The sequence below is a fragment of the Sturnus vulgaris genome, chromosome 9 (genome assembly GCF_052056855.1).
Source record: "Sturnus vulgaris isolate bStuVul1 chromosome 9, bStuVul1.hap1, whole genome shotgun sequence".
In the NCBI taxonomy this organism is placed as follows: Eukaryota; Metazoa; Chordata; class Aves; order Passeriformes; family Sturnidae; genus Sturnus; species Sturnus vulgaris.
This window is the reverse complement of record NC_142251.1, coordinates 1,485,364-1,501,409: the sequence shown is the minus strand read 5'-3', so window position 1 is coordinate 1,501,409 and position 16,046 is coordinate 1,485,364. Positions and strand designations below refer to the sequence as shown.

The following is a 16,046-nucleotide window of genomic DNA, read 5'->3' as shown; positions in this document are numbered from 1 at the left end:
GGAGGATGCTCTCCCGTGGCCAGCACTGAGTGCTCACAGCTCGCCCGTGGCCAGCACTGAGCGCTCACAGCTCGGAGGATGCTCGCCCGTGGCCAGCACTGAGCGCTCGCAGCTCGCCCGTGGCCAGCACTGAGCGCTCACAGCTCGGAGGATGCTCGCCCGTGGCCAGCACTGAGCGCTCGCAGCTCGCCCGTGGCCAGCACTGAGAGCTCACAGCTCGCCCGTGGCCAGCACTGAGCGCTCGCAGCTCGCCCATGGCCAGCACTGAGCGCTCACAGCTCGGAGGATGCTCGCCCGTGGCCAGCACTGAGCGCTCGCAGCTCGCCCGTGGCCAGCACTGAGCGCTCACAGCTCGCCCGTGGCCAGCACTGAGCGCTCACAGCTCGCCCGTGGCCAGCACTGAGCGCTCGCAGCTCGCCCAGCGCCGCAGCGATGACGGCCAGGGAAGGCTCCCGGGAAGTCGGCAGCACTCCCGAGGCCGAGGTTTACATCAGGACTTTCAAGGAGCAGATGCACCTGGAGCTGGAGCTGCCCAGGCTGTCCGGGAACAGACCCACGTCTCCAAAGATTTCTCCTCGCAGCTCGCCCAGGAACTCTCCCTGCTTCTTCAGAAAGTTGCTGGTGAATAAAAGCATCCGGCAGCGCCGTCGCTTCACGGTGGCACACACATGGTAAGCTCAGCCGGCTTTAAACCGCGTTTAAAGTGCCTTTAAAAGCAGTGGAGCTGTGCTTGGAGCTGGGGGGAAGGAGCGTGGCTCGCTCCTGGCTGGTGCCGGCGGTGAATGGAGCAGAAAAGGCGGGCAGGGGGTTTAGGATGCAGGGCCGGGTTCAGGCTCTCCGGGAGAAACGCGGCCCTTTATTGCCGGGAACAAAGGCAGCAGCCGGCAACTCGTGTGGGAGAGCCCGGGGATTCACTGCAGGAGCTGTGAATTTATTTGGTAGCCCGTTGGTTCATTTCAGAAGCCGTGCATTCATTTCAGAACTCAGGAATTCGTGACAGAGCCCAGAAATTCATCTCAGAGCCCATGAATTCATTTCAGAACCCAGGAATTCATCTCAGAGCCCATGAATTTGTTTCAGAACCCAGGAATTCATATCAGAGTCCATCAATTCGTTTCAGGACCCGTGAATTCGTTTCAGGACCCATGAATTCGTTTCAGGACCTGTGAATTCATTTCAGGACCCAGGAATTCATTTCACAGTCCATTAATTCATTTCAGAACCCATCAATTCATTTCAGGACCCATGAATTCATTTCAGAGCTCATGAATTCATCTCAGAACCCAGGAATTCATATCAGGACCCAGGAATTCATTCCAGGACTCATTTCTGAGCCCATGAATTCATCTCAGAGCCTTCAGGACACTTTTTTTTTTCACTCTCTCAGCTCAGGGTGATTCAAGCAGGGCACTCTCGGTGTTAGATCTTGGAAAAGGCTTTGAGACAGTTTTTACTGGCTGCAAATCTCCCTCTTTTCTGCTTTTTTTTCCCCCAAGGGAATCCTGGCTGAGAGGCTTCTTTTCCCTCCCCACAAATCCCAAACATTTGCTTTGGGTGCCATTGGAGCCTCTGAGGGTCACTTACCCTGCTTAAACCATAAACAGCCAGCAAAAGAGAAAATCCAGGAAAATCCAGGAGGATCTCACTTGTTCATTCCCTAAATTTCCTCTGGATGTGCCTTGTAAGATCCATCTTTCAAATCCCAAAATATGCACCAGTTGAATGTGGGAATTGAACCAGAAAACTTTGAGTAATGTGAATTTTAAAATCCCTCCTCACACAGCCATCTATCCTTTACTTTCCCATTCCTTTAAAATTCTGGAATCCTGCAGATTTCCTCCTTTTTTTTGTTGTTGTTTTGGTTTTTTTGGTTTTTTTGTTTTTTTTTTTGGTTTGTTGTTGTTGTTTTTAATTCTAATCTAACCAGTAATAACAACCTTAAGCTGGTTATGAGCTGTAGCAGTTCCAGAGTGTTCTTGGGGATTTTAATTGCTTGGAATCACTGGTGTTTGGGGTTATTCACATTAATTCCCTGCAACATCTGCCAGGGAACTCATCTGATCCCAGCAGCCTATCCAGAGAATTGAGGGAAACATGGTCCAGCTGGGAATTATGGGAGCAGCATGGGACCACACTCAGCATCTGTGTTGTTTGGTGGGAAAAAAAAAAAAAAAAAATTCCAATATTTCATTTGGAGATGGAACTTGGATCAACTTGTAAAGGAGGTGGGATCCATCTGACTGGGGAAAAAAAAAAAAGGGAAATTTCAACTCAGTTTTTAGAAGTTTTTAATATCAGGTGATTTGGAATTGGTTTAAGCTTGGATAAGAAAGAAAGAAATGTAGAAATTAAGAAAATCTTAACCTTAAAAGGTTCTGGGGAATGTTTGAGTGTGAGCACACCCTCAACACAAACCACACCAACCCCAGCTTCAATTAAATTTCAATATTTAAACGAAATATTTCCCTGTGCTGTGTGTGCAGGGTGTTCCCTGTGAGCCCCTGCATGAATCCCTGGAATTTTGGGATTTTGGGATTTTGGGATTTTGGGATTTTGGGATTTTGGGATTGGGGTGCAGGGCATGGAGCAGCCTCACCTGTACCCATCCAAATACCAGGTGCCCTTAGAAAGGAGAGAATTACCTGGGGAATAAATGGGCAGGGAATGAATCCAGGCTGGATTTTATGGGATCTGGAGGAACTTCCTCACTCTGGGGGTGGTAAATCAGCATTTTCACCACGTTGATGCCATTGTTTGAGGAATCTTCTGCTCTTTTTTCTTATTTCCAGTTTTTTGCTTGCCCTCATTCCTCTTTCTCTTTGAAATCATGGACTTTTCCAGGTGTTTTCCTGCTTTTCTGACAATCCATGGCAATTTCTTTCTCCTGCTGATGGAATCTGTGTCATCACAGGCTGCTCCCATATGCAGACAGAACTTGCCCAGAAAAAAAAAAAAAAGAAAAAAACCAAGAAAACCCAAAAAAACCCCCAAAACACCAAAAACACACAAAAAAAAAAAGCAAAGCAAATGTTGAGGGGTGTTTTTTTTAAAGAATAAGGCCATGATTCAGGTGATTCCATGATCCAAAGGGTTCTTTTCCTTAGGGTCCCCCACAGGGACCCCCAGACCTGTGTCAGTCTCATCCCTTCCTGCTCCAAAGCCTGGATCCCATCTCCAAACACCCCATTATTCCCATCAAAAAACAGCACAAAACCTCTGGAACTTTGGGATTTTCCTCCAGCAGAATCCACCAGGTTCATTCCTGACTTTCCACCTGGCAGTTTTTTTCCTTGGAGATTCCAGAATTCCATGTTCTCCTTCTTCCCTTGGTGCATTTTGGAGGGATTTTTTTTTTTTTTTTTGGGGGAAAAAAGGCAGAAGCCATGGGAATTTTGGATGATTGATGATGATGAGTTTTCTTTGCACTGATGGAGAGGGAGCAGCATCTCCTGGAGATGATCCTCAACAATTTTTCCATCCCAGCACATTCCCATTCCACATCCCACAATCTGCTCTCCCTCACCCCATCCATACCCTTGAGGATTCCAAAAGAATAATTTTAAAATAGCTTCGATTTTTACACCTCTCTCATCTTATTTTTTACCAAGCAAGAACTTTTAAATCTTCCATTTTACCCCCATAGCAAGGTGCTTCCCAGAAATGCCTTGGAAGATCCCAAAATTCAGGTTTTTTTCCATTTATGCCACAGATTCCTTTGTTTTGCTGGATTTAGCCTCAAAATTATAAACAGCTCCTCGAGGCCAGGTTGGACAGGCTTGGAGCAACCTGGGAGAGTGGGAGGGGTCCCTGCCCTTGGGAATGGGATGAGATTTAAAATCCCTTTGAATCCAAACCATCTGGAATTCTGTGAATATTTCTCCAATCTAAATAATTTATTCCATTTTTATTTATTCTGGCTCTGCCGAGCTTTTAAAGAAGAGATTTCTACAATGTGGGTGTTGATTGTCTACTCTTAATCAAGATTTTTGTGGATTTTTTCCGGATTAATTCACATTTAGCTTTATTAATTTAATAATTACCTGTTACCTCATGGATGAAGAAAATACAGGACAGAGCAGGAATTAAATCTTAGGAAATTTTGCTCTGCTTTTTCTCTTGGTTATCCCTCAGTGAAGCTAAAACACAGCCAGCAATTTGCTTTTCAAAATATAATATCAAATAGAAATAATTTTATTTTGTATCCATCTTTTTTTTTTTTTTTTTTTTGAAAACATGCTCTGTTTTCATGGCACAACAAGCTCTCAGGGTGGAATTCAGGGAATTAAATAAGATGGCACAATCCACTTGAGATTTTTTCCAAGCCTGGTGAGTAATAACAGAGCTCTTGAATTCCTGGAAGCTGCAAAATTTCATGGAGGCGAATGGAAATGATGAAATTATTGTGCTGGGATTTGTTTTATGATCATGGAGCCAAAAAAAAAAAAAAAAAGAGGGAAGAATTCAATGGAATGGTGCTTGAGAAAGATGGAATTCTGGAGAGTGTTTACTTGGAATTGCTGAGGAGAACAGGAATTGATAAAATCCATGAATTTTTCTGGAGGTTTGGTGGTGATGGAATTGATAAAATCCATGAATTTCTCTGTGGTTGGTGCTGCTGGAATTGATAAAATCCATTAATTTCTCTATGGTTTGGTGCTGCTGGAGGAGCTCAGCTGCTCCTGGTGGCTCCCTGGAATTGATGAGTTCCATGAATTTCTCCAGAGGTTTTTGATGCTGATAGAATTTATAAAATCCATAAATGTCTCTGCTGGTTTGGTGCTGCTGGAATTGATGAGATCCATGAATTTCTCCAGGGGTTTGGTACTGCTGGAATCGATCACATCCATGGATTTCTCTGTGTTTGGTGATGCTGGAATTGATAAAATCCATGAATTTCTCTGTGTTTGCTGCTGGAATTGATCAGATCCATGAATTTCTCAGTGTTTGGTGTTGATGGCATTGATCAGATCCATGAATTTCTCTGTGTTTGGTGCTGATAGCATTGATCACATCCATGAATTTCTCAGTGTTTGGTATTGATGGAATTTATAAGATCCATGAATGTCTCAGTGTTTGGTGCTGGAATTGATCACATCCATGAATTTCTCTGTTGTTTGATGCTGGAATTGATCAGATCTATGAATTTCTCTGTGGTTTGGTACTGATGGAATTGATAAAATCCATGAATTTCTCAGTGTTTGGTGATGCTGGAATTGATAAAATCCATGAATTTCTCTGTGTTTGGTGATGCTGGAATTGATAAAATCCATGAATTTCTCTGTGTTTGGTGTTGATGGCATTGATCAGACCCATGAATTTCTCTGTGGTTTGGTACTGATGGAATTGATCAGATCCATGGATTTCTCTGTGTTTGCTGCTGGAATTGATCACATCCATGAATTTCTCTGTGGTTTGGTACTGATGGAATTGATCAGATCCATGGATTTCTCTGTGTTTGGTGGAGCCCAGCTGCTCCTGGTTTCTCCCAGTGCCACCCCTGCGTGTCCCACTCTGCTGAGGTGGCCCTGCCCAGCGCTGGCATTCCAGGATCCCAAATCCGAGCTCTCCTGGGCTCCCCCTCCCAGGATTTGGCCTGGAGGAGCTGATTCCTGTGTGAGACAAACCGCAGTGTCTGTCACTCGTGCTGGGTGATCTCAGAGGTCTTTTCCAAGCTCGGTGATTCCGGGATTTTTCAGGATGTGCTGTTGGAGCCGTTTCCACTCCGTATTTAGCAGGATGCATTCCCATTTCCCAGTGTTGGAAACACCCTTGGCTGTGCTCGGATGAGCTGCTCTGCTTGTGTTTCTCACCCTCTGTTGATGTGATTTTCGAGCTGCTTTTCCCAGTTTGGATAAAAGCAGGATGATTCTCCTGCTTCCTGCAGTTCCTCTTCCAGGCTGGGGCTGGGATTGGACGCGTTGTGTTGCTCAATTCTTCACAGAAAGTTCCAGGAGAAACAAACCGAAGGGAGTAGGGAAAAGGATGGGGAGGGGAGGGGGGAGAAAAAAAGCAGAATGTTCCTCACTTTATCTCAGCTGAGTGTGTTGTCCCATCTGTCTCCATGTCTGAGAATTCCTCAGCACTCGGGGGAGGGATTGTGAAGGACACGGAGGTGAGAGGAGACAGAAACAAACCCACACAGCAAGCACGGAGCCAGCTGTGCCATCCCTGCATCTGCTCCCTCCGGGAAAACTGGCTCCCAGCCCTGCCTGAATCCATGGAAAACTTCCCTTCATCCCCCCCAGCCGCATATGGGGGAAAAGATGGTGTTAAAATAGTGCCCAGCTGTTCAAAATTCCAGAGAAATCCACCAGATCCTTGGATTAATAATTGGAGTTTGTTGGATTCAGCCATTCCCTGGGGAAGGGGAGAGAGGAAGGGAGCAGATTCCTTCTTTGAGAAATTACTTCTAGAGTTTTATTACCTTCAAATAGCTTTTAATGCCTTGAAATAAGTTTTATTCCCTTGAAATAAGTTTTTTTAAAATGTTTGCAGTGTCCAAATCTCTGAGGAATAAACATTCCCAGAGGATCCCTGGTGCCTGGAGAATCTCTGGCCTCCAACCCTCACGCTGGGCTCAACTGAAGTGAAATTTTCTGTGGCAAAAGGGTTTTGTCCAGGAGGTTTTCCTGCTGAATTTGGTTTTGTTGGAAGTGTTGATGTGTGGAGCTTCCCCACGTTTGGGCTGTGAGTTTTTGGGATGCACACACTTCCCACATTCGAGCTGTGCTTTTGGGATGTGCACTTGGCTCCTCGTGGTTGCCAGGACAGATTGTGGCAGACACATTCCTGGTTTATCATCATCATCACTGCAGATCTCAACATTCCTGGATCCTTTTTGGGGTTTTTTTTTGTTTGTTTGGGGTTTTTTTGGTCATTTTTTAGCTTTTTTTGTTCTGAATAATCCCAGTGTTTCTCTTGGGATTGTCCAGCGTCACCTCAGGGGTTCCACAGGGATCAGGGGATGGTGGAATCATAAAACCAGGACGGTTTGGGATGAGAGGGACCTTAAAAACCATCCCATCCCACCCCCTGCTGTGGGCAGGGACACCTTCCACCTTCCCAGATTGCTCCAGGCTGTCTCCACACCTTTTCCAATGGATCACAGGCTTTTCCATGAAAAACATTTCCTGGAAACATCAACTTGAGGCCATTCCCTCTCCTCCTGTCCCAATTCCCTGTTCCCAGATCCCAAATCCCCTCCTGTCAGGGAATTGTGCAGAGCCAGCAGATCCCTCCTGAGCCTCCTTTCCTCCTGTTTTTTTGGGTTTTTTTGGTTTTTTTTTCCCCCTAGGATTTTCTGTATATTTTAAAAATGTTTTGTGCTGCAGCTCCGTTTCCAAAAGCTTTAATGAACCCTGCAGGTAAAAACTTCAGAATGTGATGGACAACTTCATTTGGTGAAAGTTGCCTTCTCTAACAATAACAGAAAATGAGCTTTTCCATGTTATTGGATTCATTATTCCTGAGCTAACTGCAGAAGTTGAACCTGGTGTATTTCAGAGCCCATTCCACAAAAATGAGGTTTAAGGGAACTCAGCAACATCCAAAGGCATCCAGACCTTGTAAGCTCAAAGGTATTTTCAGATTTCTGTCCCTTAAAACATCAAACGATGCTTTATGGATTGCAGTTGATAATGCAGCAAACCTTGGGAACGTGGACAGCACTGGCTGGAATTTTGGGGTGTCTGGGTTGGACTTGGTGATCCTGCTCAGGGTATCAGGTATTTATTTATTCAGGTATAAAATCCTCTGATTTTATCCTGCTTGGATAAACAGCCCTCTCGCTTCTCTAGGGATTCTTTTATCCTGTGGTTTTTTTTTGAGGGAGGTGGAGAAAGAGTGGAAAAGCATCAAATGTGAAATGTGGAATTTTGGGAAGGGGTTGGCAAAGCAGCACAGGACAAGGGAAAGAGAAAAAAAGGGAGAAGGGCAAGTAAAGGCAGGTCTGGTGCTGTTCATACATCCTAGAATTTGGGGGAAAAAAGGAAAATTCACAGCATGAGAAACTCATATTCCTCATCCTGCCTTATCTCCAAAACCTGGGAATTTATCCTGGAATTACTGGTGGATCTTGGAGTGCTGGACAGAGTTTTCTGTTTTGAGTTTTTCCTTAGTGGCTGACTGAGGGAGGAAAGTTTGGAAAGCAAATGGCAATTACAGGGCTGGGCTCACTATAAATGAATGATGGCAGGGGCTGGGCTGAGTACCCGGCTGTTTTCCAGAGCTTTCTGCTGTCCTTAGGGATCGTGTCCTGTTAAATCGGGATTGTCAGGCTGGCTCATTGCTCACTGTTCAGGGTGGAGCTGCTGGAGGTCAGGGCAGGGACATGGGGACAAATGGCTCTGCTGTCACCTCCCCACCATGGCCTGAGCTGCTGCCAGGAGCTCCGTGGGGGATTAAACCCCCGGATCCGTGTGTGAACAAAGCCACGGAGAGGTCACAGTGTGCTCCTCAATTGTGGCTTTGGGTCTGGTTCTGTTTGGGATCGTTTTCATCTGGAGCCTCCTCCAGCTCCACGGCAGCAAATGGATTTCTGAGGCAGAGCCAAGGACTGCATTTATGGATTTGGTTTTCCTCTCAAAGACAGCTGGGAACAAAGGAGGAATTATGTCCTCACCACAAAAAAAAAAAAACCCACAAAAACCTCAGACAGCTCCATTGCTGTGTCACTGATATTTGGCAGACAAATATCCCTGAATTTGGAGATGAATCCATGAGGAGCAATCCTGTTCTGTTGGGACTGAGATCCAGGTGATCCTGTGGGATAATGGCAAAGGAGGGACAAGAGGGAGCAGCTGGGACAGGATGGAAAAAATGGCAGTGGAGAGGGAGCTGGGGTGATGAGCAGCCCCCAGTGCTGGAATCAGTAAATCAGGAATTTCTCTGAATCCTTCAGAGAGAAATCAGAGTGCAGGGATTGAATGAAAGCCTTTGGATGGATTGAAGGATGTTAAACCACTCACAAATAAGGCAGAGGTGAAAGTTTAACTTTTAGCACGAGTGAGCAAGCAAGCAAGGAAGTAAGTAAGTAAATAGAATTAAATTATAAGTGCTTTTAGTAAGTAAAAGGTCTTAGATGCCAAGAAAGTAATAAATGTTCTAGTAAAGGTAAAAACATAGTCCTAGACACTGGTGTTACCTTGGAAGCTCCAAAAACCTAACTTCAAACAGAATAAAGTTATAATTAAGAATATTGCTTTCATTTTTCAGTTTAAACAGGCCATGCATGTAGTTTATATGTAGCCTAACGTGCTAAAAAACTGAAATTGTAATAAATTTAAAACTAGTGCAAGTTTGTGTCTTAGCTTGTTGGGAAGTTTCTATAAAAGAACATTCATCAGGAAAAGCTGGTGCATTTTGCCATTGCTTTTACCATTGCTTTTGCCACTTTTGTGCCATTGCTTTTTACCATGACTTTGCTTCGTTTTTGCCTTTAAGACTTTAATGTGCTTCTGCACTAAATAACTTTATAGTAACAATTAACTTGCTTAGCTCATTAAAAGGAAACAACCCAACCAATTTGGTCCCTAAAATCCCCTGGCAAAGCTAACCTCACCCACTCTGTGCCTCATCTGGGAGGGTTTCCCTGGGCTCCAGGCTCTTGGCTGCTCCAATCTGGGATCCAGACTCAGCTGCTGCTTTTTTTCCAGCTTTTCCTTCCCTATAAACACAAATTTCTCTTCTCCCACCCTGCCTTCAACAAGAACACCTTCCCCAATCACCCAGACTCCACATTTTGGTTTTTTCAAGCAGAGGTTGATGGAAATCTGCTCTGCTGCACTTCCAGGCTGCCTGCAGAAGGAAAGAACAAAATCCTGAAATGTCAGCCCTTGTTATTTTTGCATCATTTCCCGGGAAGCAGCTCTGCCTTCACCGCCTGCATCCCACTCTGGATGGTCCCTGTTTGCCTTGGCCTTGTCACTCATGGTTTTACAGGGAAAAAAAAAAAACAAAACTCTTGTAGCAACTTGTGAATGCCTCACTTGGTCAGCCCGGGGTGACTGGGATGGGAATAATCCTCAGATGTGCTTGGAATGCAGTGGGAGGTTTGGGAAATGGCCTTGAAGCTTTGGGTTGGGATTTCGTGGGTTTGAATTCTGTAAATTACAGAATCCTGCAATGGTTTGGGTTGGGAGGGACCTTAAAGGTCATTCCATGGGCAGGGACCCCTCCAGTGTCCCCTCCCAGTATCCCAGGACACCCTCCAGTGTCCCCTCCCAGTATACCAGTACATGCTCCAGTATCCCAGTATCCCCTCCCAGTATCCCAGGACACCCTCCCAGTATCCCAGGACACCCTCCAGTGTCTCCTCCCAGTATCCCAGGACACCTTCCAGTATCCCAATGTCCCCTCCCAGTATCCCAGAACACCCTCCAGTATCCCCTCCCAGTATCCCAGTATCCCCTCCCAGTATCCAGTGTCCCCTCCCAGTATCCCCCAGTATCCCCTCCCAGTATCCCCTCCCAGTATCCCCTCCCAGTATCCAGTGTCCCCTCCCAGTATCCCAGTATCCCCTCCCAGTATCCCCTCCCAGTATCCCCTCCCAGTATCCCCTCCCAGTATCCAGTGTCCCCTCCCAGTATCCCAGGACACCCTCCAGTATCCCAGTATCCCCTCCCAGTATCCCCTCCCAGTAGCCAAGTATCCCCCAGTATCCAGTATCCCCTCCCAGTATCCCAGTATCCCCTCCCAGTATCCCCTCCCAGTATCCCAGTATCCCCTCCCAGTATCCCCTCCCAGTATCCCAGTATCCCCTCCCAGTATCCCAGTATCCCCTCCCAGTATCCCCTCCCAGTATCCCAGTATCCCCTCCCAGTATCCCAGTATCCCCTCCCAGTATCCCCTCCCAGTATCCAGTATCCCCTTCCAGTATCCCCTCCCAGTATCCCAGTATCCCCTCCCAGTATCCCAGGACATCCTCCCAGTATCCCCTCCTGGTATCCAGTATCCCCTCCCAGTATCCCCTCCCAGTATCCCAGTATCCCCCAGTATCCCCTCCCAGTATCCCAGGATGCCCTCCAGTATCCCAGTGTCCCCTCCCAGTATCCCAGTGTCCCCTCCCAGTATCCCAGGACACCCTCCAGTGTCCCAGGATTCTCATCCAGCCCATCCCTGAACAATTCCATGGGGAGCCCACAGCACTGGGATTCCTTGGCAACCAGAACCAGCTCTCCAAGGAAGGTTCAGGAAAAAAAAAACCATCAGGGCTTTGAGGGCTGGAGATCCCTCCTGATCCTGAGAGGATTTTTTGTGGTGTTTTGTTCCCATTTGTTGGGAATTCACATTTCCCCACCACCAACCTTTGACAGGGTGAGCTCAGAATCACCAGAATCATCCAGCTGGGCTCAGAGCAGCTAAAATTCATTAAAAGGACTGAAATGGATGTTAATCACCAAGCAAAACTTGAAAAATATTGTGAATTAAATTCATGGATCTGTAATAACAGATGGAAAAATGAGGAATTCTTCTCGTGGGCTGGACTGACAATTGGGATTGTCAGAGAATTCCTGTCAATCCCAATCTGGATCACTCATCCCCATCATTTCTGCCACTGGACATCATTCACACCCAAACACCATTCACATTTCACATTTCACACCAGACTTTTTATTGATTTGGCTGTTAATTAATTGATTTTCGCTAATTATTTAAATCTCAAAAGCACAATTAAATGGAAAACCAGGATTTGCTTCAGTGCTGGAGGGTGGGAGAAGAACATCAATGGTGGGGCTTGATCTTAAAAGTATTTTCCAACATTTCTGGTCAGGAAATAACCAAGCACAATAATTAGAATTACTTTATTAATGGTCTTAATAATGATGATAGAAACGAGCTCAGAAATATTTGGGGTTGATGATTTAAATACTCATTTAGAGTTTTGTGCATGGCAGTGTGAGGGAAATACAAATCTCAAAGACATGGAATTTATGAGTTAAAATGGACAAAACCAGTGACTGGACAGTCAGAACTGGTGTGAACTGGGGGCAACTCCAGGTCAAGCTGGAGATTCAAATCTCAAGAATTTCGTTTCTCTTGGTTGGCTTTTGTATTTATTTAGTGCTTTTATTTGGGATTTTATCGTTTAAAATCTAATTTTGGTGCTCAGGATAAATTACTCTCCTTCACCAGATCTTGGCTTGTTTGTGATTTCTCTAAATGAAAGCAAAGAGAAAGAAAATCCGAATTATTTCAATGCTTCAGAGCAACCATTCCGTGTGCAATCCACACCCCGGGCTGGCTCATTAGGATCAAGATTCATTAAGATTCATTAAGGATTGCCTGGGGAAGCAGCGATTTGGGGCTGAGTGGCAGCAGCCACTGTCACATCCCAGTTCCCTGCTCTGGGAAGGGACTGGGGAGCGGTGACACAAACTGGGAATGGCATTGCCACAGGCAAATTCTGCAAAAATCACAAGCTGAGCTCCAAATTTGCCTTTCAATTCCATTCGTGGCTCAGGGAAAAGGAAGAGAAGAAACTGAAGCAGATTATTAAATGTGTTTTTTAACCCTGGAACACTCCAGGCAAAAGTCGGGATGCCTTAAGGGTAAAAAAAAAAAAATAGAGAGAAAAAATAGAATATTTAATGTGGTTTTGTTGAGTTTAAAACGACTGGGGGCTTGGGGAGAGCATTTGGCTAAATAGCTGATGAATAATTCAGGGTCACTAATTTAGGAACTCTGTCATATGGATGAAAATCCAGCGGTTTTGGCTGTAAACAAAGAGAATAAACACCCAGCATTTAACTAAACATTTAACAATTCAGGGGTTGAAGCCTGTGGACCTTTGAAGGGCACCAGCTCTTGGCTGAGAGAGGGATAATTTAATCAGCATGGATTTTTTTTTTTGTTGTAGTCAATATTAAAATCTTCCCACCCAGAAACTGTAATTCTAAATCCATAAAATTATATTCCTAAAACTCCAGGATTTCTGGGGAGAAAAATTTGGATGCAAGCAGAGAAGGGGAATTTCAGGAGTTCTTCTCCCATGGAATGGTTTTGTTGATCCAAATGTCAGAGACATTTTTGATGCTCTCCTCTGTCAGGCCTGACAAAACAAAGGGGAGGATGTTCCCGAGCTCACAGCCTTAATTAACAAGATTAACAAATACAATTACCACAGAGAAAGGTTAAAAAGAGAGAGGAGAGATAAAAGCAAATCTCCACGTGGGACAAGAATGAAAACAAGGATATTGATGTTCAATCCTGGCAACAGCAGCCAGGATTCCAGATGTTTCTCCCAGTTCCAGGTGCCCCATTTTCATCCTGGATCTCCTGATCTTGGAGCTTTTCCCATCTCCAGGTGCCCCATTTTCATCCTGGATCTCTGATCTTGGAGTTTTCCCAGCTCCAAGTGCCCCATTTTCATCCTGGATCTCTTCTTGGAGCTTTTCCCATCTCCAAGTGCCCCATTTCCATCCTGGATCTCTGGATCTGCCTTTGCAGGAATTGAAATTTTGCATTTCAAAGGCAGATCAAGAATCGCTGGGAGGTGGAGGACAGAGGCTGGGACATGTGTCACCTTCCCTGGCAGGCACACTTCTGAGCCATTTGGGATTTACAGGGATGCAGAAATCTCCAGAAAATGTTTGTTGTGCTTGAAAAGAAACCTTTAGTTCCCATTCCAGTGTGATCCCAATGTAGGAAATTTCCTGGTGTTCCTATTGATAAATAACTCTTTATTTTTCTTTTATTTTCTTTTATTCCAGTCTGATCCCAGGGTAGGGAATTATCTGATACTCCTCTTAGACAAATAATTCTTTATTTCCTATTCCAGTGTGATCTTAGGGTAGGGAATTTCCTGATGTTCCCATTTCCTGATGTTCCCATTGACAAACAACCCTTTATTTCCAATTCCAGACTGATCCCAGTAAGGAATTATCTGATATTCTCATTTGGGAATCCTGGAGCTTGTAAGAATTAAGTGGATGTTCCTGCTCCAAGGGAGAACTGCTCCAAAAATCTCAGCTCATTTTACCTGAGACAAAAAAAAAAAAAAACCAAAAAAATCAGTAATTACTTAGAATTTCAGGGCTGTCCCTTCAGTGACCTTTTTTTTTGGGACAGACATCTCTTTTAAATCCCTTTTTCCTGGATTTTTGCTGCTCCAGCGGTGGCTTTGGGGTATAATTTTATTGATTTGTTTATTTAGATGGAGTTGGGTTTTATTTTATGGAGCTTTCCTGTGGATCTGGGAGCTGGGCTGGGAGGATTTTGTGGTGCAGCTCCACACTCTGAATTAAATTGATGTGAAAACTGTGACTGGTTTTGTCACCAATAATTCCTGCCTCCAGCAGGATATTAAAGAGGACAAATGAATTCAAAACAAAACCACCAACAACCACACTTCTTTTTTTATTTTTTTATTTGACTTCCTGAATGTTCAATTAATTGTTGACATAGATTTTTTTTTTTTTTGGGGGGGGGTAGATTGGGTTGGGGCTGTATTTTAAATTAAGCTTTTGTGGGTTTAATTTTGCATGCAGGAAAGATCCTGCCCGATTTTGAAAAGGTCACCACCGTTAATCATTTCAGAAAGGCAAGAAAATATTCGAGTAATGACTCAACTGAAAGGAATAACCAAGATTAAAAAGCTTCTTAGTGCCTAAGAAGTGTGATCTTGATTAATTCATGTTTTTGTGACAAAGGTTCAATTATGGAGCTGAAAAATATCTTTTTTTTTTTTTTTTTTTTTTTTTTTTTTTTTTTTTTTTTTTTTTTGGGGAGGGTGTTATTTGGTTTTAGAGTTTTTGACTTGATTCCACGATTAAAAAAAATGGGAGATTGAGATGAGAAGAAGGAATAACAGGTACCTGGAGCAGCCATTCCTGCTCTGGAATGGTCACAAATATATTTTCCAGGAGATCATTTTGGGGATGGAAAAAATGTCCCAGGTCTCATAGGAACCAGATCCTGTTTTCATTTTCAGGCTGCTTCATTTGTTGATTGATTTATTTCAGTCATCCTTTCAGCACCACGAAGAGATTTTTGAAAATGATGCATCAGATTTGGGATTTCTGTTCAATGGGATGCAGGGATAACACAAATATAACACAAATAGAGAATTGAACCTCTCTGAAAGAATTCAGAGTTACTTGTTCTGGTTTTTCTTCCCCTCACCCCAAAGTCTGGGATTCCTGGCTCAATACTGAAGGATTTATCATCATAATATTCGTGTATTGTGTTTTTTTATTATCTACCCTGTGTTTAAATGGATTTTTAATACACCAAATGATCAGGACTATTCATATTTAGTAAATACAGCGGTCTAGGAAGTTGGTTTTTTTAATAATCCACACTTCTATTCTGCATTTCATTCCATTATTCCTGGTAATACTTTTATGTTTTACCACTCTAAGATGATTTCTTTCCTTTTTTTTTTTTTTTTTTTTGTATTAATACCTGCAAACAAATGTTGCCAATCAACATAACTACTTTATCTAAAAACAGGCCTGTTTTCTTATCTTAATCCTTCCACATCCTAATCCCATGGGATTTTAATGCTGATTTTTTTTTTTTAAATTTCCATTCAAACCCATCTGGTTTGTCACACACAAATTTCAGGTGTGAGTGTTGAATTCCCGTGCCTGAAGTATCCCCATTGTGCTGATTTCTCCTGATAAATGAGAGAATTTGGAATACTTCAGACACATGAGCCAAAGAATCCGATTTCATCCCGGTGTCCTGCTGCTCTTGCATCTCTCTGATGCATTTTCCTGTAGACAATTTGTTTAGCTGAGGATTTAATCAGCTGGAACATCTATTTTTGATCCTGTTTTTACCAGGCCTGGCCTCATAGAGAGTGAATGAATTTGCACTCAAGCCGAGGTGAAAAATGTCACATTTCTAATCTTGTTTAGTTTTTAAGAGTTTTGAGGTGCATCTTTAATATTTTTCAAGATTTTTAAGGCCCTGGTTTGAGGGGTTTTTTTGAAGTATTTTCCCTCCTTGCACTGCTCTAATCCTTGGCTGCACTGGTTTTGATTGGTGTGACACATGTGAGCCTCCCTATCCTTGGATTTACATTCCCTGCACAAAATTAATCT

The 16,046-nt window shown here is 43.9% G+C and overlaps 1 protein-coding gene across 2 annotated transcripts in view; it reads left to right on the top strand.

Annotated features, from left to right (window-relative positions):
- PDE4B (phosphodiesterase 4B) overlaps positions 1–16,046 on the top strand; it is a 172,813-nt gene that overhangs the window by 35,586 nt on the left and 121,181 nt on the right. Inside the window, exon 1 of one of the 2 annotated variants that reach the window (XM_088169611.1) lies at positions 45–671. The exons of the other annotated variant lie outside the window; for it this stretch is intronic. Within the exon in view, the coding sequence (XP_088025737.1) occupies positions 433–671 (239 nt within the window). The 5' untranslated portion in view covers positions 45–432. Of the gene's footprint in view, positions 1–44; positions 672–16,046 lie in introns of those variants that run through there. 2 annotated transcript variants of the gene reach the window in all.